Source organism: Corvus kubaryi, unplaced genomic scaffold, assembly GCF_017639235.1.
Source record: "Corvus kubaryi isolate FWS band 111438036 unplaced genomic scaffold, C.kubaryi_AGA036_p1.0 37260, whole genome shotgun sequence".
Lineage (NCBI taxonomy): Eukaryota > Metazoa > Chordata > Aves > Passeriformes > Corvidae > Corvus > Corvus kubaryi.
Window position 1 is genome coordinate 2421264 of NW_024581077.1, and position 24464 is coordinate 2445727.

At 37.9% G+C, this 24464-nt stretch overlaps 1 protein-coding gene across 1 annotated transcript in view; it reads right to left on the bottom strand.

Annotated features, from left to right (window-relative positions):
• TMEM135 (transmembrane protein 135) overlaps nt 1-24464 on the bottom strand; it is a 160796-nt gene that overhangs the window by 125077 nt on the left and 11255 nt on the right. The window contains exons 3-4 of the mRNA XM_042024037.1: nt 19739-19831; nt 795-828 (exon numbers count right to left, since the gene is read on the bottom strand). Coding sequence (XP_041879971.1) covers nt 795-828; nt 19739-19831 — 127 coding nt within the window. The remainder of the gene's footprint in view (nt 1-794; nt 829-19738; nt 19832-24464) is intronic.

The window sequence follows — 24464 nt, forward strand, 5'->3', positions numbered from 1 at the left end:
TTTATCACCCTAATCTGTGCTATGATACATTGCCTTTGTCTCACCCTTTTAGTCATTAATCTTACCATCACCATCAGAGTTCGACTCATGCATGACTCTACTGAGGCCCCAGTAAACTCTCTCAGTAGTCTGAACACAATTCTTAAGTTGTCTTCTTTTTTGTAGTTTCTGTGAGTATTTATGCAACTCAAACTGTACAAAAACTTTACATAATTCCTTTGGCAAAATAAAATCTTTCCTAAAAGAGTATGACCAAGTTAACAGAAGCATTTTATATTTGGAAGGAAGTTAATGCACAAAGCATCATTTAGACAAATGTTATTTATTTGAAGGAGAATATGAGAAATATGAGACAAAATTTAAATTGATACAACCATGTGGTAAAAATGTTTACATGCACAACAGCTGATACAAGTTTGAGAAACTATTAATTACAAAATTGAAGTATATGGTGTTGGATTTCTCACTGCAAAATAATGATCACTTAAGTACCAGTGCCATTCTATAATGGAGGAGAAATACAAAATTACCATCTTCTTGGGGCTATGACACATGAAATTTTGAGCATAGTACAATGAACCACATTTCAGCTTCTGCTTTACAGCTCCTTCAGAAAGGCCTCTGATCACAATTTTTTCTTATGATAGTTTTAGTTACCTAATCATGCATAATTCTTAAAGAAAAATCCTGCAATGATTAAAAAAAGACAATGAATCTCAGCACCCATGAACTTTAAACAAGACATTTCAAATGGACCCTACATGTTTTTATTCTTGAAATAAAGGACTACTTACTTGATTGGCCATGTAGATTGTGAGAAGACCTCTCCTATAAACAGAAAAGATAAAACTAGTGAATGAATCAAATATTTTTTTCAGACTGAAGAAAAACAATCATTAAGAATATTTTATTAAAGAAGAGATGGAGGGTGAATCATTACCACCTTACAGAAAAATAAGTACAAACCCAAAAGTAGCATCTTGATAGCACAGTATCCAAAGCAGTGAGGAATTACAGGAACCAAGTTATACATAGTAACTGGCTACTCCACATGAGTCCGGAAGCTGTCACAAGGGGCAAGGCACCTTGAATTACACACAGCACTTATCACAAAATAAGCTTACACATGAGCCACTAACAGAAGCATGCACACAATGACCTAAGCCTAAGTGAAATTGTAAATTTACAGCAAAATGCTTGTGTGCTAACTTCTGTTTTGTGATCAGCACTATGTAAGTCGAGGCACCTTAGCCCTTCTGCCTACAGTATCAGGAAGAGTTTTCTACTGAGACTGGTGATGCACTAATCTTGGCTCAAGCCAGCTGAAAGTCACAGTGCCAACAGTGCCCTGGAACAGTGGCCACTGTCTTCTCTTCTAACCTTTATCTACTTTTTTTCCACTTCTATTTTTTGATCTCAGCCCGTAACTCACACCGCTCTTCAGGAAAAGTATAATCTTGAGCTCATGCTCTCACGTTTTTGTTTGTCCTACTGCAGCACAAGACCAAAACTCAACTCAACTACGCAGATGTGAGCTGCTCCAGCAACTGACTGCACTTTAGGGTCCAGATGAAATAAAAATTATTTTCTGTACATCAGTCACAAGCCACCATTGCCCATAAGAAAGTGGAAGACACTACCACTGCAGGTTTGCTTTTCCCTCAATTATTCCTCCTCTTCTGCAAAGATTTTGTTAGAGTCTGTGGCCAAATATTGGAACAATCAGTTTCAGTATTTCTTACTGGACTGGTGTTCTTAATTTCTTAAGTTTACCTACCATCAGCCTTGTAGTATTTGGGATTTTTCCTATTGTACCCACTGGTCTTACATACAAAACCTGATCATTTTTGTGAAGGCACCACATGTTCAACCATTAAAGTTTCTCAACGGGGATGTGAGTTTATAACCTGAATCTATTTTTGTCTTCACGTCATTTAGGATTTTTATTATACAGCTATTACAGAAGGTAATATATAACAGAAGGTCTAACCCAGGCTTGTATGTTCCATTTTGTCATGACATTTTAAGTTTCCAAGCATTCATAGAATGTTAAGAGAGCCGTGTGTTAACAGAACATATCTTCCCATCAGTTCAGTTGAAGAAGCGAATAAAACAAAAGCACATACAACAGGAAATAAAGAAATCCCTATCACACAGCTCCCAAGCTTGATTCACCCAAAAAGTTTATTCAGTATTTTCTAACTCCCATGTTTACATGTCCATAACATTGTCAAGTTACACATCCAGATGAAGATTTTTCACAGCAGCCATCTAAGCTACAGGGACACATTCCACTTAGAAGTTTTACTGCTTCCACATCAGAACCGAATTTGTGGAAAGCAATAACACAGCATCCTGACTTCCATAAGTTGCTCTCTACTCACAAAGAAGATTCAAATTTGGCTTAAGTTCAAAACTTTAATTAGTTTTGAACTACTTTGTTCAAAATCAGTTTGTTTCGTGGTTGGTGTTTTTTTAAAAAAGCAGAATTACAAATCTACTCTCTGTATACCCTCTCTACCCACTACCACCCTGTGCCAGATACTAGAAACAAGACTCTAGCATGGAAATCTAAGAAAAAAAAAAAAGCCTGAATCTAAAGATTTGGCGAGGATGAGGCACACAAGAAACAACAAGACAAAAGACAGGGAATAGGGTCCGTGAGTATTTAAGCAAAATAGCCCCTACAACTTGCAATAAAGCATCAAAATATTCTATGACATATCTGAACAGAAAGGGGTAAAAATTCACCTGATGCAATAGATAAATTCAACTCTCCGGCTGGTCTGCAAACATTCACCTGGTCCTTCAGCTGGCTAGTTCAAGTGATAAAACAATACTGGTGACCCAACCCTCCTAAATAGCAAACTGCCAGCTGATATAGTTCTGTGTACTGTAAATCTTATTTTAATTTGTTCTCAAGAAAAAATAGTGGATATTTCTCATTTCTTAGATTATTTTTTTACCCCTGTAATAGCATTAAAAATTTATGATAAACATCCAAATAGGTTTTTGGAAACACAGACATAAACGTACCCATGAGGGCTAACCTGGTAACTCAATCCACTTTGAGTATTCTGGAAAATGTCAGAACACCAATAACATCCTGGAGTAACACACCTGTGAGAAGCCTCAACCAGCAACTGAGTGACAGACACAGCTTTCAGAGTATACACTGTGTATTCATAATTATAGTACATACAGTGTGTACAAAGCAGGATGATCGTTGTATGTGCTCGTAATTTATTTAGTGGATTCTCCCCTGCAGTCTGTCATGCAGGCAGGGTTTTTTAGCCTCCTCCTGAAATTTGTTAGTGTTTTAAAACACTAACAAACTAAGAACTAAATGAGTTTTAGTTTCTGTTGTAATCTCTTTGGGGATAAAATGCAACTCACCAGCCACAAAGACAAAGAAAGGAAAAGGGACTAGAGAAGAGGAAGGAAATCAGAAGCTGCAGTGCAGCTGCAGCAAGACCAGTGTGAGAAGCAGGTGGTTGGGACGAGGCAAAATGTGCAGACAAAAAATTTGTGCGAGGAAGTAACTTCCAGAACTGAAAATACAGCAAGTTGTTAGATGACGTCATCTCCAATTGCCTGCAACAAGCCCGTCTGTGAGGCCCTGGCAAACTCCAAGCAGAAAGAGTTTTCTTACTCCAAATTAATTCCGTGACTGTTTTTAAAATAAATAGCCCCATGTTTCCAGGGAAAAGGGAAAAAAAAAGGGGGGAGGGGGAAGGGGCATTCTTCCTGGCCCTGTGCAAATGTGATCCAACAAGCCTAACCCAAACCTGAACTCTGCTGTGAAAAAGCAGTTGGAAGTCCAGAAAATCTTGCACTATTTTGTAGCAATGACAGCTGACAGAAAACAGGACAGAAAGATGGAGGTAGGCCAAGTAAAAGGGTCACTGGTACAAACCAAGGACTGTATTAAAACTGCAGCTGGTAAATAAGAGGAGAACATAATTGGGAAATGGTATTAGGAGAGCAGGAAATGATTAAACAATAAAAATAATTAGTCAGCCATGTCTAACTACATGCTTTGGGGAGGTTTAAAGAGACTAATAAACAGCTTACATTTCACTCCTAAAGTGCATGAACCACTGCTGAATGCTAATCTTGGCAACACCAACATCAACAGGTGGCTACAGCAGTGACGGTCTGGCAAGGTCACTGCGGGAAAGCCCAAGCACACACACACAAATCCTTACTGCCTGCTCCTCCTCCATGGTTTCTGTCTTAGGCCATTTTCTCCAAAGCCTTCTTTCATAAATATCTTCATTGTGGCTTCTCACTGCCTCCCAGTCACCTCTTCAATAGACAGTATTGCCCATACCCAGCTCCGTTTCTAATGACATCTGTGATCTTTAACTCAGGAAGGAAAAACACATGAGCTAGGGGTAACCCTAAATTCATGAGCAGCAGACCAAGGTCCACCCTACCAGTTGCTTGTGTTAAATTAAAGAGCCAAAAAAAAACTTGGCTGAAAAAGTCTTAACAAGACAGGTCTCCTTCACCTGATAAAGGAGGCTTGCATGAAAGTGATCATGTTTTAATTGCCCTTTAATTCAAGTCTCAATGAGAAGTAGTATTTAGTATACTTTTCACCTTGTTTCTCCTTCTTCTTCCTAATTCACACTTTTAAATGAACTTTCTGACAAGCTTGTTAGAGAAGTGAGTAGGCAAAGTCCCAGAGTTTAGTTATCCAGCACAGGTCACATTTATCTACAGTTGAATAATCCCAATCTTGCAGATTCCATGTTTAATGTTTAAATTACAACAGACCATAGTCTTCTAGAAGATAATTCTCTTGTTCATTTATACTTTCCTCAAAGAAAAGTTTAACTCAGTAAAATTTGCTTTTCAGACAACTTGGTAACATTCAGACCAAATTATAACAGCAATAGCTCTTAAACTATGGCCTATAAACCTCAACAGAGAACCACATATCTTTGTTATTGCACTGCCCAGAGGAAAGAGTCTAAAATAACTGCTAAAAACCCCAGAAAGCTACAGGATAAAAATAACAAGGAAACCTAGCAGTGTACTGAGCTGTATTACCAGAAGTTTAGGTAGGAGGTCAAGAGAAATGATTAATCCCATTTACTTGGCACTCACAACACCACAGAGCCCCGTGCCCAGTTCTGGTCCCCAATATAGGCAGGCATTGACCAGCTGGCACAGAGGACCAGCAGCACGGCTGGGCAGACTTTGACCTGACCCAAGGAAACAGCATTTTCTCCAGCAGACAGGAGAACAATGGAACAGGGACTCAAGAGGGGCCGCTGAACCTCTGTCCTCAGAGGTTTGCAAGGCTGACCACACAAATCCCCAGGCAAGCTGGATTGAATTCAGTGCCAGCCCTGCTCCAAGCAGGAAGCTGCATTAGCTGAATTCCCAAGACTTACCTGAACAATTCTATTATTCTACAGAAAAAAAGGTGGAAAGCAACTTCAAGATATCATAAATAATTTTTTTTCACAGATTATAAAATCAGAAGAGATTACAGTGATAAACAATCTGTCTCCTTTAATGAATTAGCCATTTACTTAAAGAGATCAAATTTGTCCTTTAAGTATTTCCAATCACCACAATCACTGATATGTTATTTAAGGTTACTTATCTGTGCAATTTGCACCCTAAGACAAGATATAGTCTGGTCTCTGAAAACAGTTACATCTTTACCTCCCCTTTAACACTACCCCCCTCCAACCAAGTCACCTCCATACCATTTCTTGAACAAGAACTGAACTCCTTCAGTTTTTCCACTATGTTCCCTAAGTTTTTAATCATACTTATAGCTCTTTACTGAAACTGTCCCAGTTTTTCATCTTCAGGACTTCAAATGAAAATATAGGAAATACAAAACAGATTAAAGTTCTCATATCCTTTGTTTAACTAAAAGTATTTTAAAGTCAAAGGTATCACTAAGTGGGGCTCTCAGACTTCGAATTCATTTGCCTGTGAGCAAGGTATTCATATCTTCTTGTAAGTGCTATAAACTCTGGAAAACTTATTTGATTGAGGCCAAAGTGCAATTTCCCTTACACGTGAGTAAAAAATCCCGTTTGTGCCAATAGGAGCAGCAACTGTCCAAATCTGCATGCCAACATATTGTTTGTGGAACAGTTTGCTGAAGAATGTTTCTTTGCTTGGCTTGATGTGCTAAAAAATTCAAAAAATAACTCTACTTTCACAAGCAGCATAAGCTTTTGCTTCATATAATAGTAAATCATACAAAATACCAATCTTTAAATACAACCAAGATTGTTTTTTCCTACAAAACTCATTGCCAGTTCTCTCTCATTTATGGTTTTCCTTCAATGTATTTATGGTTTCCCTTAAATACAGAGTTGTTGCTAAGCTAAAAAAAATAAAAAACAAAACAGCACCATCAGCACACAAAAAAAACTTCCAACCAACCTTGCCTGAAGGCAGGATGAATACTTAGAACGTACTTATGCTCACAGAAATTTTACCATAAATTAATTATTGCAACCACAGCAGCCCTCAAAGAAAATTTCCAGCAGAAAGCAACACCTCTTTCTCTAAACAGCCACAGAAGAGAGGTAGGACCTGCCATTTTTAAGTTGTATCCTTCTCAATATTCATTCCTTCTTCTGAATATTTATTTCTTTCATACATTTGACCTTGCCCTGCCCATCTTTTGTGTCTAATAGCAGCCCTCCAGTCCCTAGAATTCCCTCATCAAAACCTTTTTTTGGTGATACGAAGTTTAAAGAATTGTTTTCTCTATTGCCTCGTTTCAGTTAAACCACAAACCTTTCTGAGCAGACATCCTGAAATCTAAACGTTCTCTGCAATTAATTAAACTTATTCGAACTACTATAATTGCTCTTTTTTTACCAGTATTGCATTTTTTATGATCACTTTTTTTTGTCTTGCTCAAAACTAAAGGGGAAATAAGTTAACAAGCCAGAAATAACAGGAAATAACTACAGCAAGATGAATGCCACCGTGTACAGAATTAACATAAATGGACTGAACAGGCACCTCCTTCAGTGAGAACAGCCCTAGGTGTGAGCTGTGAGAGGGAGCCCCTAAATTCACGCCCCAGGGCGAAGGACACACCAGGGCAGGTACACCCAGGCCCCATTCCCTGTGACAGCTCCTGGAACCCAGCAGTCAGCAGCATAGGGCGATAGGAGCCCAAAGATGGGTACAGCAGCATGTTAAAAATCTTTATGCATGCAATTAAGAGAACAGGTTCTCTGATTAAGCATCTAATTGATGGGTTATGTTTCTCCACATATGCAATAAATTTAAACAGCTGGAGGGGAAAACAACCACAAAAGAAAAATATCTAACTCACTGCTAAGACAAGAGCAGTTTTAGCTTTGCTATAAAGCTTTCTAACTTCATCATCAGTCCAAAACTTCAGATTCCTGCTATTTGCTTTTCCAAAAACTCTTAGTGTGGTCAAACCAACAAGACTTGACCCAAGAACAAACAAGTACTAGAAACTCACCTTTCCTTGTGACCTGTACAACAAAATCTGAACTACACATGACTTTTATAACCTTTTTTTTTCATAGATTCATTATATTAGTTTCCTACAAAATCAAGTTTGAATTTTATATGAATGCCACTGTTCATTGAATCTGCTGCATATTCTGACACTATCACTGTATTTTAACTGATATTCTTTTTTTTGATTCTTTACAAGTCTAAGGAATCACAAATAAAACTACTTTTATAGGAATCACTGGATTCAAAGGCAAATAGGGAGTGGAACGTTAAAAAAGGTAAAGAGCACAAAACTTATCCTGTAATGACTTGTTACAGCAAAACAGTGATTTTTACTAATAAATATGTTCATATATATGTATATATCATATATACACATGTATATAATAATTATATATATATTTATTTTAGTAAATAGAAAACTTTCGGAACATTTGTCCTTTTTAAATTTAAAAGAAAAAGAAAGATTCAAGAAGAGTTAATTCTGGCTTTAATTTCTGAACATGAACTAAGAAGCTAACATAATAGTTTGTAATGGCTCCCCAGACAGGACTCATGGTCTGCAAAAACAGGAAGAATTCCTCCTGTCAGCTCCAACCCCTCCCCACCACTGTAAAACACACCACTTTATAACCTGCAGAATTAAATCAAACACACAAATCACAGGTTTCCTCTGAAATGAAAGAGGTTAAAATGAAGAGGTAAGAGGTAGGGTTTTTTCTGCTTTACAGCAGCTTGACACCACAAGCGAACCAAGTATAGATGTGGAGTTGTGATTGCATCCCTGTAAAAACACAAGCACTACAGATTATGTTTAGGGTATCGTTAATCTCTCACACCCACCAATTTCCTACTGACGGCTGGAGGTCAGAGCAAAGTCCTGGTGCAAAAGTTCACTTAAAATCAGCAGGAACAGACAAGCTTTCAAAATAATGCAGAAAATTATGAAAACAGACCTAAGCAGTAAGTTTTCCAAAAAAGAACATGGTAACTTTTTAGCTTAGTAAAGACCAATACCAAGTCTTTAGCACAAAAATAATGTTCAGAACTTCATATCAAAAATATACAGTTTAAGGACTCATGACCCACTGCCTCTTTAAACGAATTTCCTATTTCAATATTTTGGGTTGTTTAAAGTCGGAAATGGACACTTTGCAGGCTGGAGAAACTGAAATTGCTCAAAACTGCAAATCAGTAATTCTTGCTTGGAGCACGTTACATGTTAAGAAAAATGGTTTTATGCAAATATTCAGAATTTGTTGTTCTTAAAAGGAAATAAAATAAACTCAACATGTTCTGTGATTTGAACACACGCCAAAGAAAGGGTATGAGAAAACTGGAAAGGGAGAGAAGCCAAAAATAAAATATATCTACAGTAATATTTTCCAGTTAAATTAGTACCAATAATTCTTACAGAGTTTTCAGCTAGTGCAACACAAGATAACATCTATAGTTCAATTTTTTTAAACTCCTTTATAGTCTATTTTATACCAATTTTCTTTCACCATTCTCTCCCTCTTCCTTCTCTCCCAGTTTCTCTATGGCATCTACAGAGCAAAAACAAATGCTGACCTACAGAGGGGAAAAAACCTCTTAATTAAAGTGTGATTTAACCTCACAAGATTCCGTGAAGAGATAAAAAGATTCCAAAAAGCTTATTAGTATTATAGAATGACTGACTGGGAGATAGCAGAAGAAAAACAAATTAATCAAACCTCAGGAAAAGAAATGAAGGATTTCCAGGGATTTTTTAAATTATTCACATTCTTGGTATAGAAGGTCTATCTAGTGTTAAGTAAGGCCCCAAAAAACAATTTCTTTGGGCTGTTGATAGTAACACAGAACTGTTTTTAATCAGCTCAGTCAATCACAAAGAAAACACTCAGTTCTTTCTGGGCATGGGCTGCTTGGCCACTCTGTCTGGAAAGGCAGGAGCACAGGGCACAAAAGCAAATACTTTTGAGCAAGCATACTGTTTTGGAGACTCCCAGCAGCAGCAGGTCATTGTTTCAATGTATTCTGTTGGCAATCACTACCACTCCAAAGCAAAATAGGACACTATGGACAAAACTGTTAATAAAAACTAGGAAGAGCAGAACAGGGCATGGAAAAAATTCAGAGTTGAAAATATGTCCAGTATTCACGGGCCTTGGACATATACTCAGTGTATTTTAAGAGTGAGAAGGCAGGAAGGAGAGAAAATTTGTCATATAAGGTTACTCCTTCAGCTGACAGCTTGGGGCTGTCCCAATCCCCATGGAAATTTATCCAGTATTTGACCTGTTCTCCTCAACCTCTACCCTCTAGGCTTCTCAAATTAAGAGCACTTCGACCACACCCTACCTCCACATCCCAAACCCATCTTACAGCAGCTCAGCAAGAAGCAGTTCCAGAGGCTTCCCAAGAAGCCCCTTGGAACAGCTGGCCTTCCCTCTCCAACTCATATTCTGCGCCCAGTTTGAGAAAGCCCATTCCACAACACAAGTTTTTTGATAAGCCACTCAAATCATCAGTTACTTCATCTATTTCAAAAGACTTCAGCAGCCGGATACTTTTTTTCTAGTCTGTCACACTAATAGCTATTGTAGCGTTTGCATGTTTAGAACTAATTTTCTCTTTAGACTCATAATGTTTTAATGTTACATTTGGGATTGAATTACAGTTTACAAAGCACCTGAAGCAATATGTAAAAAAAAGAAGAGCTCATTTGACAAATCAATCCAACTCAAACAGGGAACTACCGCAGCTTTTCACATGGTGTGACTAACTTCTAAATACCCTTGTATTCAGCAACAGCAGACTAGCACTTCCAAGGGAAGTAGTGTGTGGAGTTAGACTTGTCAACATACAGTGACATTTGCTTTTTTACCTCCCCTTTAGACCCTCTAATGACAGCCTATTAAGTCATATTAAAAACAGACTTTAAATCCAGTTAGGAACTATTCATTTAATCACTCAGAAGACAGATGAATGCTATTAAGAGTGTGCCTGCATCTATAATGGGGGTCCCACAAGGGGTCCCAAGGAACAGCAGTGACAGAAATCAATGTGAACCTTCTCTAGAAAGGGAGACAAACCATACTAAAAGTTTGACTGAATGTCATTTCAATACATCCCCATTGACTAAGAAGCCAGTTTCTGGCAGGACATCAGTACTGGACGATGAACTGTGCCAGATACTACAGACAGATGTTAATGAGATATTTCACCTACCAAAGACAGAAATAAGCTATTGCCAAGTCCAGTTTGAACCTATTATTTTCTGGCATTAAGCTCAAACATTCAAACTGCCAATGGTTGATATTAGAACACTTTTGCTAGCTCCTCAGTCCGTTGATCATGAGGAATGAGTAACAGACACTGAAGAGCTTAAAAGGAAAAACACATCACTGAAGCAGCAAGATGGAGCCCATACAAATTCCTTCACATAGACCAAATTATGCTGTACTACCAGGCAGCCCATACTGTTTCAGTCTTTCACCAAAGCTGGAGCAGTCTGGATTGTGATGACAAGTACTGGCCCAAATTCATGAGACCTGTTTCTTGCCTTAAAGCTATGGACACTGTTTCTGCTTCTTAGACAGACTGTCTTTAGGACAAGGTTTTAACAGCATACAGTTACTTTATCAAAAAAGATTCAATCTGGAGTGGAGGCCATCAGATTACAAGAAACACTATGACACACAGTGTTTTATTTCCTTACCAGAGGAAATAAAAACATGCCATTTTCTGTCCCAGGACGTGGAGGGGAGAGGGCAGGAAGGGGAAGTAAGATGTATGACCTAAGTATACTGCTGTAATCTTTGCCACAGAAAAACCTGTGCGTGATTAAATATAGCAAATCATTACCATTCTAAGTCTCTACCTTCACACTTTTCCTGCTGCAGGAGCTAGCAACGACCTTAGTTCCTTGGGAACAATGAGGCTCCAGGAAAGAGCCACTTCATTTACAGAGGGCTTCTAAGTGCGGCTCGCATGGAAACAAATACTTCAGCTGCTCTCATCTGTAGTGTCTAAAAACAATATCCTCCAAGCAGACCTGAGGAACACAGCACTGAAAAGTTCCAAGACTTCCAGCCATTGCACCAGAGGCATGCTAGGCATGGATGTTATCTTGCCAGGTAAATGTCAGCACACAAGCCAGCTCATCTAAGCAGCATCTGAAGTTTATTCTATACTAGCAGAGTATTTATTATTCCCCCTCTGGGAGCTGCATGTTACACACAAGCATTCAGACACAGAAGATGTATTAAGTGTTTGCTTAAGCCAAGGAAGTCCAAATGACTGTGTCCTGGATGCTAGTGCTGAGCAGACAGGACAGAATAATTAATCCAGCGTTTGTGCCACTTGAATCCAAGTCAGACTTGCAGAATAGTCCAGTGGTCAGCAGCAGTCTGAATTTTAACATTTTATCTGTCAGCATTTCAACAGGACTGTAAGTTTTACAAGGGGTTTTAGTGGGTTTTTTATGCTTAATGATGAAAAACAGAATACAAAATTATACTACTATGCAGATGACTAAATCATTTTTACTTGTTTTCAGCCTACAAAGTGAACGTTTCAGAAACAGATTTGCCAAAAGTGGTCCTTGAAATAATTTTTAAAAATAAAACTTTAACTATAATCAAGTCTCAATTATTCATGGAGCCATGCAGGAAGAGAGGAAGGTATCTGCACAGTCACCTGGGATCTATCAGAGCTTGCTGCTTGACCTTAGCACTGCCCTTTGCTCACCCAGGCTGGCCCCACGTGCACTGATAGAGTAAGGCCAGAGTTTAATGGGTGCTGCCCGAGATGCCTTTACATTCATGAAGCAGCCACATGGCTGGTGCTGTGCCTAAGCTGGTAAAGCCCTCTGAAACTCAGAAATCTGGAGACCACTGAGCAATTGCAACCAAATAGTTGTGCAAGATCCATCTCAGCCCTGACTCTAACAACACAGAGAGAAAATAAACCAAGTCTCTATAGACTCAACCAGATGCTGCAACTCATTCTGCAGCATCTCCAGAATCACAGGCATATATTTCACACAGGATCTCCCAATATTCTTATTTTGTCTGCCTGTGTTATCCCAGAAAAGGGACTGTCAACTATAAAGCTGTAGCTCCTCTCCTGCTCTTCATCTTGTGCAAGACTTCAATTGCCACACGAGAAAGCTTAACCAAATTTTTCCAGCACTCAAATGCTGCAGCCTGAATCTTCAACTTGGTTGCTGAATACTTATGCAGACACAGTAGAGTTTTTCAGAATCCTGATTAGTTTATAACCTGGACTGACTGACTACAGATGTGTGTAACTGTAGTCACTGATTCCCCATAAACCTTCTTACTCTGTACACAAGTACAAAATTGTCCTTGCCAAACTTTTGCCATCTCTAGCGGATGAAATCTAGTTTAAGACAGTTTTCTAGACTGTAACTCAGACACAGAATGGTGAATCACACAACTGATTGGAAAGAAATGACTGGTATGAAATAGAAACACACATTTCAGACAGTTAGGAAAGCCCAAGTGTTGACTGAAACCACTTCCTTTATCCAGAAGTGTAAGGATTATACCTGCATCTTATGTGCATACACAGAATTACAAGGAGTAAAGGGCAGGAATGAAAGATAGACTTACTAGAGGAGTAATTAAGAACACCATATGAGAGAGAAGATCTTTCTCCCATAATAAACCAAGTGCCAGTCACACAGCATCTTTCTATAACCCACAGAGGACATCCTTCTCCGTCACACAGGACAGCTTCACAATATGGCTATGATTTGAATGACAGTCTTCCCTTCATCCACTACATGGATGACCTGGTCACAGAAGGACATCAAATAAGTTAAACAGGACTTTCTCTTTGTGAACCCATGGTAACTGTGCCTGGTGATCATGTTGTTTCTTTAAATGCCTTTCAATATTACCCGAAGTAATCTTTAGAATGTTTCCAGGAACTGAGGTTAGACCAACAGGTCTGCAGCAACACCCAACAGCTCCTTCAGAACTCCGGTGTGAATCCCACCAGGCCCCATGAACATCCAGCTGATACAGCTGGTTCCTTACAATTTCAGTGTCTGCAAATGGATTGTACTGACCATGTGGTCCTCCAAATCAAAGAATTGAGCAGTCCAAGGCCTATCAGTGCTATTAAAGATGGAAGCAAAAACAGCCTCTGCTCTTTCTACATCTGTATTAGTCAGGTGACCACCTTCAACAAGTATCAATGTGTTTTCTTTAGACTTCCCCTTGCTATTAATCTACTTTAAAAAGCCCTCCCCTGTTGTCAGATACAGCACTGACCAGTTTCAATAATTGAGTTTTTGGCCATTCAAATCTTCTGCATATGCAAACCACAGCTCTGTACTCTTCCTGTGATGCCTGACCTCACTTCCAGAGATCACACAGTTTCTTTTTCCTCTTGAGCTCCACAAGGAGTTTGCTGTTCAGCCAAACTGGTCTTCTGGCCTACTTGCTTGACTTAGAACACACTGGAATGACCTGCTCTTGTGCTTAGAGAAGACAGTTCTTAAAAACTGACTTTATTAATATTGAATTAACTGAACAGTTTAAAAAAACTCCAGAAACTGTTTCTAGGATTAACACATGATGCAGTACTAGCAAGACAAACAGAAAACTCTCTGAATATATCAACAAAGTTATGACTGCCAGGGATATACCTTAGGGAGAGCATCAATCCTTCTAGCATAAAATACCAGCTTATCGCAGTTTTTTCCATGAAAAACACTCCCAAGAGCTGCCTGTCCTGAGCTACCTGCCATTCACAATGTTGCCACCATCACAGCATCTTCTAGATTGACTTCTGCACTCCCAACCTTGAATGATCAGTTTTCCCTTCTTCTGATAACTGCTAAAGCAATCTGTTTTTGTGGAAGGTGTCCCTGCCCATGGCAGGGGTGTTGGAACTAGATGAGCTTTTAGGTCCCTTCCAACCCAAAACATTTTATGAGATGGTTCTGTAACTACAGCACAGTAGCAGCCCTCAAAGCATGCAGCAAAACATGTTCAAATGTTTATGCACTGTTACTATAAAAACATAAATCCTCAAACACTGGCTCTCACCAAGGCAGTTGCTGAAGTACAATGGAATTTAACATATTTTGATTTAGAAACAAAAAGCTTTCCCAGTAACTTCTACAGCCTGGCTCTGTATTTCACAGCAATAATCAGTCTAGAGGAGTACAATTCCAAAATAATTTGTTCCCCAGCTAGCTCTCCGTACCAGATTACACCACAAAATACTCATGTCAGTGATCCAAATTTGAGAGTTTTTTACTACAATGCAAAGAATACACAAAAAATCATCCCACAGTATAGCTTGCTTTCTCAATTTCTTAACTGTAGCAAGTACAACTAAAGCTTGCAAAAATACTTGCTGTGTTAAAAGAGTTTGTTCACTTGTTTTGATTACTCACCCCACCATACTGGCAATTTATCTGTTTCCCTAAAATATAATGTCAAACTGAATAACCATAAGACATTTTTGAGAAAGGAAATTGTCACCTCGAGTCTAAATATACCACACTACTATAAAGAAATATATACCAACAAATTTGTATTTGAATGAACAAACTTACAAAATTGATGCATTTCTTTACAGTGTATACTTTTTACCACTATTGTGCTGCCATATTCCTCCTTTATAACGTGTTTAGACTAATGGTATTTATGGCAAGCAAATAACCCTAACAGCCCTGAATGTTTAATCAGAACAAACATACAGTCTAAAAATTCCACATTGTTTTTACACAAATGTTTCTGTCACTTTTCCAAGCAATGCATAGTAATACTTTTGTTTCCAAGAACATAAAATATATGTGCATATATATTGATGTCCTCTGTAACATCCACTGTTGCACTGTTTCACTTTTTAAATGCATGTGCTTTAAATATTTTTCTAAGAGTCCAGTACATTGAATATTTTTTATGAAAAACACCCAAAGTTTTCAACTAGAAACATATTACAAATAGTTGCCCAGAGCAAGATTTTACAACCAAATTATAAAAGCCCTAAATCTCAAGTTTTATAATACCATCAGTGACAGAATCGTAACTGTAGTGACGAGACAGGCGCCGCTATAATGTTAACAGCCAGTATGTAAACATTAATGCAGCCTAAGGGGCAGCCCCAAAAGTGTCCCTTCACAGCTGACACAGAAATTTTAGGTGGCTGTAGTTAAAACTTCTCTGGCTTAATTAGCTACAAAAGGCAGGGGTAAAAAAAAAAAAAAAACAGCCAGGCAGCAAGACAATTAATTTCATTAAAACTGGAATTGTGTCCCCTCTTAAAGCTTTATAGTTCTTGAAATTCATTAATACATGGTTTCTTGAGCAAGAGTCCAATAAAATTAAGTTTGCCATTCAGCTACTAGCAAAACACAACTTAAGTGGTTTTGAAACACCAGCACAGTTACAAAACACTTGAGAGAAAACAATTTTTTCCTAGAAAGTAATCACAGAGGTCTTAAATACAGGCTCTCCACCAAGCTATGAGACTTCTTTGTCTTAGAAGTCAGCAAGGTACAGCTGATCTAATCACATTTCCAGTAACAGGCTGGCTTCAGCCAAGTCTCAGATCACATTTCAACAGCTTGATTCAGAATAATTTTAACAAGTATATTCAGTTACTTCCTTGTTTCTAACAGTCTCAGTACTTCTAGAACAAGGCAGTGCCATGTCTTTCAGCCCAAGCTGCGTATCTCCTCCTTACTATATGTTCAATTCTTGGTGATAACATTTAACAGATGTTGAAAGAAACGACAGGAGACTGTAACTTGGAATTACAAACACAAGCCAAAAGACATAAGCAAAATATTCTTTTTTCAAAATTATAAATAAAATTGCTTCTTATCACCAGTTGGAAGCAACACCTGTAGGAGCCAACAAGGATTGTATGGTTAAACAACTCCATACAAAGGTTAATAAAAAGAATGCAATGGTTTCCTAAGGAAGTTCAATGAAATTAATGGAACTGAGTCATCTCTCTATTTTTAAGGAGACATTAGCACAGCTTTTAATGTCTAGCACTACAAAACTGAATTCAGTGACAAAACAATTGCACATTTTCCTTTAATAGAAGATGTAAAACAGGTGAAACTGCAAAGAACTTCATATTCTTTTAAGTATAATCGTGCAAGGGTACCTACTAGAAGCTTGCTTACTTATTGTCATATAGCCATAGCTATTATGACAATATATACATACAGTATGACTAAAATGTTGGCAATTAAAACAAATTAGAGCCAGTAAAGATGCTTCTTCCTAATTCTAAGAGGCAATCCACAAAGCTTGAGAGCACCAGAAAAAGGGAAAAATTCTGAGTTCCTCCCACTGGAGTAAGGAACAAAAGGCATAGAATACATGTTTGCAATCAGAACATTTATGGATACATATACAAAAAAGTTAAGAAGTGTTTTTATTCCTTGGCCCTTTCCACAAATCCTGATTAACTAGTTTTCACAGACAGGACAACCATATTTTATAGTCACCAAATAGAACACACATGGATATATTAATGCGCCATTAATATCTTTATAGACCTGTAAGAGCATAATATAGTGCAGATCATTTCATGAGTCTGTTTGAAGTTTCTATGCAATGTCATCTCCCCTCCTCATTGCCAGTGCTGTGCAAATCTGTAATTATATATTACACAGAAAGAAACTACAATCAAACTAATTCTGTAACACATTAGAAAACATGTTCCTCCTCAGGATTATAATGCACCTAGCCAAGCTATCCATCTCTTTTTCCCATTCTTCCATAAGAACTACACAGTACAAAGCTGGCACACGTGAACAGCAACACTTGGAAGAAAATCTGATTTATAAGCCTGCTGTTCCCAAGTTCAGGACTGACAGGGATGCTGTGCAAGCAAATGCCAGTGAGGTACTTAAAATAGGGTATCCACTTGGGAAGAGATTAAGTGATTAAGTTCAATGTTGCTGCCAGCTGCTAGTAGCAATTTGAAGGGCTAAAGATATGTTTATGAACTCAAATCAGGACTTTTTCCCACCTCACTGATTTTTCACTACAATTTGTTCTAAGCTGCTCAGCAGATAACTGAAAATGCCCCTGTGTCTCCATGTGAAACGTCAGTTTCCTAAGGGACTATGAGTCTATTAAAATTTGATTTTGCCTGTAACAGAAACTAACAGGCAAACAGATGTGAAATCAGAAAGTCGTATTTCACTGTCAGTAGCAGCATTTTGCACATTATACATAGTTGCCATCTGAGAACATACCACACAACTTTGTATTTAAAAAAAACCCTTAACCTTCAAATACCTTCTGACATCCTTTAACAATTTTTTTCATTAAGAACAATGACCCCCCATTTCCATACACATTGTACTCCAATACCAACACTTCCTTCTTTCCTTTAACTGATCCAACATAATGTGAACTTTTAGGCAAAATATCTTAGGTCACACATCAGGTATTCTGACAGAAAGGGGAATAACCCTCCAGGAAATAAGTATTCCAGCATTATTCACTGCATACATGCTGCACCAATCTACTTTTGTCATGTCCACATACCTCTATTTCAAGTTCCATTTCTTTCAAATTTCAGATGCTAAACAGAATCCTGTTAACATGTCAGAGCTTTCACACATTGCCACTAAGAAGTCTAGAAAAACCCATTTAATATAAAATTTGTTTGCCTACTCTTTTTGTTACTCTTAACAAGTGTAGCTTTGCAACTTTCTCATAGTTGTTTTGCTGTTATAAAAAAAACATTGTAAGGCTTTGGACTCATAAACACTTTCAACTCTCCACTCACAAATACTCTGAAAGCTACAAGAAGTTCACAGATTGACAACCAGCCTGACTTCTTCCTCTTTAATGTTATCTAGAAATATTGGGAGTCTGGCACAGAAAAGCCTCACATTGTAACAAGTCTGTAGGAAAAGTTAAGCTGGTGTTATCACCGATCAAAGGGAGAAAATGCATTTGCTCTCACCCCAAAATGAAACTCTGATGCCAACAGCAGTGCTGGTGCCTAAGTAACTAGACAAAGTTCTACTAAAATGTATCCAACTTCTTATAAAGTAATTACAGTAAGATGAAAATCAGTCAGCTGGAGACGACATTAAAAAGATAATTAACTTATTTGGTAACTTGATTACAATTATTTTCTATAGTTACATTAAAGAAAGTGATTTAGAAGTGCTCCCACATTTCCAGAAGCTCTTACACATCCTAAATCTTCAAAAATGCATTCTTTTAAAAGGACAGAACTTTGACATACATAAAACTTGGCATGGGATTTGCTTACTCCACAGCTGAAGTTCAGGAATGGGACCTGACAGTGAGTCAACAACATAACAATATATATTTGCCATTACTTTTAAATGATGGCTTAAGGAAGTTTCAGATATTCACAGTAATCAAAAGTGCATTCACACCACCTCTAATACCTCCTTCATCATCTTTTTAAAAAGAGTAACCCCTTACCTTACCCTTCTGTCACTTTCTCTTCTTTAAATTAAACCTACTAACTAGATGACTAAAGCATCTCACTCCATAGTAAATTAAGGAAGTATTATAACTGCCACTGTTTATACAAGATACCAATGTAAGTTGAATTTCAAACAATAAAACCTTACGAGCCAGGATTTCACCTGCCATCTTCCTGTGGCCACATTACAAATGGCAGCCTTGGGCTATCCCTGGATTACTCAGAGATTTCTTTCCCTCGCTTCATGCTTTCATAATGAACTTACAGCTGAACTTCAGCACCTCTCCTTAAGTGAAAGGCTTTGCCTTCTGTACCATTATATTTCATCCAATTTGAATTATTTCAGCTCATCCACAGTTTTCTCCACAACATCCTATGACTCCTCTATCTTAACTAATGTCATGTTGTTAACTCAAGTCATCAGCACTCTCCCTCTCTATGACTAATTGCAAACATTGCTCAAATAATATTTTAAAAAGCAAACAAGAATAAAACCATAGTTTCATTAGGAAGCCCTAAGCCACCCAGCTTTATCAGGCAATCCTGAGCAAACCAACTGTCCATTAAACAAGACAAACCACAAACATGAAACTCAATGTTTGTAAAGTGTTTTTTCACTGTAGCTTTCTAGATTTAAACTCAAGGTTGCAAAAGACACTATTTCAAATGAACTATTATTTCTTGCACTCTGAAATAAAACCACTGAATTGTCAAATGTCAATCATCAAATGACCAAAACAAGAAACATTACTATATTAAGCTGAAAATCCATAAACACAAACCCTACCTGCTTTTCCTTTCGATGAGAATAGCCATGTAAGAAGCAGGTAAAGCTGCACCAAAGCCAGGGGACCAGAAGTAGAATTTTCCAAGTATCTTCCTGAAAAAGTAATTTGTACACGCATTACATGCAAACAGAACATTAATGAACCACACCGTATTTTATCTGTTTTATAAAATTACAAATGATTTATTAATTTTGCCTTCTCACATTAATCTGTACTTACTAATAAACAGTAATCATTATATTTTTACAGTTGGATAATTCTCAAGAAGAGTTCCCAAAGTGCTTCACAAACATTAAACACCTGAAACACTTCAATAATGTATTCATTTCATTTAAATGGCTACTTTTCTTCCAGGAAAGCAGAGTTTTCAAGATATACTTTTGAAAAGATGCTGATACTAATTACAGAAAAATCTTCTAAAAGATCTTATAGCCACTCATCTCTTTGCTACTTGTCCAAATACATCTTCAGGAAGATCTGCCTTGTGGAATGCAATCAGGTAAGACAGAAATCAAATCAAATCATTATAATATATGCCACGCTCCAGACAACCCACTGATGCTAAAAACAGGAAAATACACATTTACAGTAAGCCAAGGAATCAGTCTGTACATTACAAGTGGAAGCAACAGTGAATTCCCAGTCCTATTAAGCCGGGAAAGCTCTCATTTTTTGCAGCTAGATCTGGATTTCTTTTAGAGTCCACACAATTTCAACTATCAAAATTCTTTCAACAAAAAGAGTTGAAGAAAAAGAGTTACACAACTGACAATATCTAAGAAAATCTTTCTATAAATTGGTCACTATTAAAGGAAGAAAATCAAACTGCATGTCAGACACAGTGTCACCCACCATGTTTGGTCTGCTCAGGAGACCTGCACCTTCAAACTTACACAGGCTGATCACAAAGTCAAACAAGAGTCAGAGAGTCGTGACATTTGGTAGCATGATAATAAACATACTTCAATTATACCAATGCTGCTCAGCTGACAAGCACTATCGGTGGGAAAACAAAACGTTACAATGGAGTCTATCCTTCTAAAAACACAGCAAACAAAATAAACAAAATGGCAAACACATACAGGGTAGAAGAGGACATTTTCTTAGATAAAATTTCATGCTGACAACACAGAAGAGAGAACAAAAATAATTAATCAACACCATCTGATTAGCTCACTTTCATTCTTGCCGTCAAAGGCATAAGCAGCCTCATTTCATACTCCTGCAAAAATAACATTACCAGCAAGCAATGCCAGCTTATGTTCGTAAGTGAAAAGAGAGCCAGTGTATCAGCAGCAAGTGATGTAATGGCAATTACACACACTGCTCATTCCCACGGCTGCAAAAGGATAATTTCTCAGGATGACAATGCCAAATGCTGCAGGAGCTAAAGTTCATTATTACGACTCTCTCGGAAAGTAATTACTGTATGAAGTTTCAGAGAAGTCATTTTAAGCATCTTAATAAGTATGAACACATCTTACCAGACACACCTGTTAAGTAACAGAACAAATGCCTTTTCTGTGGGAAAGAAACAGTAATTTGCTCTTTTGGCATGGTTCAGAATCCTTTTACAAATGCTTGCATGTTTGGTTTGACAAGATTTCAGAAACAACAGTAACACATTTTACATAATAAAGTCTAGTGGAAATAAAAATGTACAGTCACTAACTGAAACATTTAAACTTCTCCTAAAGTAAATGAAAATTAGATTTTGTTATTATTTGCATGGTTATTTTCACATGTTCTGTGGATAGAAATTGGAATAAGAACTAGGAGTTCTTTCAGGTCATGCATCTAATTCCTCAATGTACAAGCTGTACATGGATAAACTTAATTACTCTAGTTGCTAGACTAAGAGAACCATGTCTTTGTGAGGTTTTACAAGTAATTAAACCATAAACCTAAAAATCACACCTTTCATTAACAGATGCAATGCGTGTCAACACAGGAACCCAGCACTTCCATCTGAAGCCCAGACAGATGAAGTCTTTTGGATGTCACCAGCAGAAGAGATTACAACCCCCAGCTGGACTGTCACACATCCGTGACAGAGATCATCACCCTCACTGCTCTGCCAACAGAGCAGCTTGTACACAGACCCTAATTCACCACACCAAAAAAATAGGAGCTAAAAAAAAGTCAGTCAAGTTATCTCGGCAATCCTTCTAAAACAAGAAGATCTATCCACTGCCTAAGTCATTGCTGACACCAGATTTAGGTAGTTTTTAAATTTTACCCACCTGTGAAATGATGAAAGTTTTAAACAATGCCTGAAATTACTTTAATTCCACATTCTTGCCTAAAGTTTTACATCCTTGAGAATATCTGCATCAGTTTCAAATTTGGTAGCTTTTCCTAGCTGAAAGGAAGAAACTACCATATATGAGTTATTATGTCCAGCTATAAACCCTTCAATCCATTGCTTAGGTCTAAAACTCCAAGAGGGTAAGAGCAATCAACTGCATGGGGCTTGCAGGGCAATTCTGCTTCTGAGTTACTGCTGCTGCTATAATATACCTTTCAATCAAAAACAGATACAAAAACTGCAGCATATATCCTACTGCACAAGTCTCTCATCCAATCTCTCATCACTATCTAGAACCAGACAGAGAGCATCTAGGTCTTCACAGTCTCAGACAATCTCTTTCCATGGCTGCAAATCAAGTCCAGAAATACCCGGGCCAGTTATGCAGAAACAGAGATACTGGTACTTCCTTGATGGTTCAAAATGTACAACACCAAATCACATTCTGGTGGGGATAATCACATACCATTACTCTCGGGCTACTGAAGGAAGTACACTGTATCACACAGCAATAAATTCAAATAATACAACTTCAATCAAAACATTAAAAAAAAAAACTATTAAAAAAAGACACAAATTGGTCAAAAATAAAGAAATTAAGTCTCACATTTGCATCCTCCATCAACCACCCAAGAGCAGGTGAGAGAAACAAGCTTGTCTCAAGCTGCAAGACAAGTATATTAAATGTAAGATATTAAGTACATTTCAACTGAATGACTTTTCAACACTATGATCTTAAGAGAAACGCTTAAAAAGGCATACAGTACTCATGTAAAGGTGTCACGTATTCATTCAGCTTCCCGGTGTGTTCTCATTTTTTCTCCAAACAACACTCATTCGGGTCCTCAACCATATTCAAGTGCTGAAGTGACTTGTTCAAATAACCTACCCATGATGATCTTCAAACACCTTCCTGATTAATCACAGCTGGTTTAAAGCCCATCCCTCAGTAAGGACAGAGCTGCTTTCTTTCCTTCCCAATGCATTACTCTGCACTTTTTTCTATCAAATTTCCCAAGTGATTTTAATCAACAGATCTTTCTGAAATGGATGGGAGTCAGTTTTAGATTTCTGGACCCTAAATAATCTTATACAATCTCTCATACTAGTCTTGAGCTCCTTTTCCAGATTCCTTAGGTATATCCAAAACAAAGGACATAGCAGGAACTTCAGTGGTCATCTCTTTCTACTATGAAAACAAATTATTTATGCCTTGTTTTGTTTCATATATATTAACTGCTTACTAATCATTTACTAATTCCTGGAATACAGAGGACCTTTCTTCTTGAAGAATCCTGGCAGGCACTCTAGTCAAAGGCACTTGGGAATTCATGTAAAAGCACCAAGTGCATCATCACCAGGTATGTACTCATTCTTCAAAGTATACATTTCTTCTCTGATAATCATGTTATCCATTGTTTTCTGAAACGTCATTTAATAGCTCTTATATATCCTAGTCATTTAACTGCTAAGGCTCTGAATTTCATTTTGTACACAAAAGCTGCAAAATTCTCATTATAATTGGACATTCATGTACTTCAACAGGCACCATTCCCATGGCTGCCTTAAAAGCTTGTTCTGCCTCTGTTAGTGATTTCAGTTCACCAGTTTCAATCAGCACTCTAGCCAACAACTTTTAAGTTGCAAGTCCTGCAACTGCAGGTGGTGGGCAGTGTGCAGAGACTCTGCCAGCAAGGATTCTGCTGCAGCTGTTTATTCCTCATGGGCATCTCTTTGTAAGAGAAGAAGCATGTACACCTCCCAAGATGCTGGCTGGTAACTGTGCAGCACGGCTTAAGCACCTACATGTATGCCTTGTCACGTTTAATCATTGGAATCATCCTCTGCATGGTTCTCACCTAGGTAAACCCAAACAATGCTTCAAGGAGACTCGGAGGGCACCTGGACTAGGCAGCATTTCCATTACCCAGTCTGCATCTGGCCATGCTGTTCCAGAGATCAGAACAGCTTTAGACAGCTATGCTCCACGTAGGTGAAAGTGATGCCATACCAACTGGCTTCAGAGCAAGACACTCATCCCTTACCTGCTTCAGTAACTAGTACAGGCACAGATCTGCTAGATGGCTAATATCCTCTGTAACGGGAACTGCTGAAAACCATAAAACTTAAAACCATACCAGCTTTAGAGAATAACATTTAACTACAGCACCGGGGTAAAGAACTGCAGATTTACAGGCAAATACATGGCAGAATAAGGAAGGGCATCTATAGTTCAGAGGAATAAAGAAATCGATATTAATACAACCTAGATTGCTAGAAAACATCATATTCTTTAGAGCTCATTACTTATAGATTCACTTTGAACTTTGAAAATTATTTACTTGAAAAGCATTCCATGGCTCCTCAGCCAGTTCCTCTTCTTTTCTGCCTTCTCCTTCAGCTCTGAAGGAAAGTTT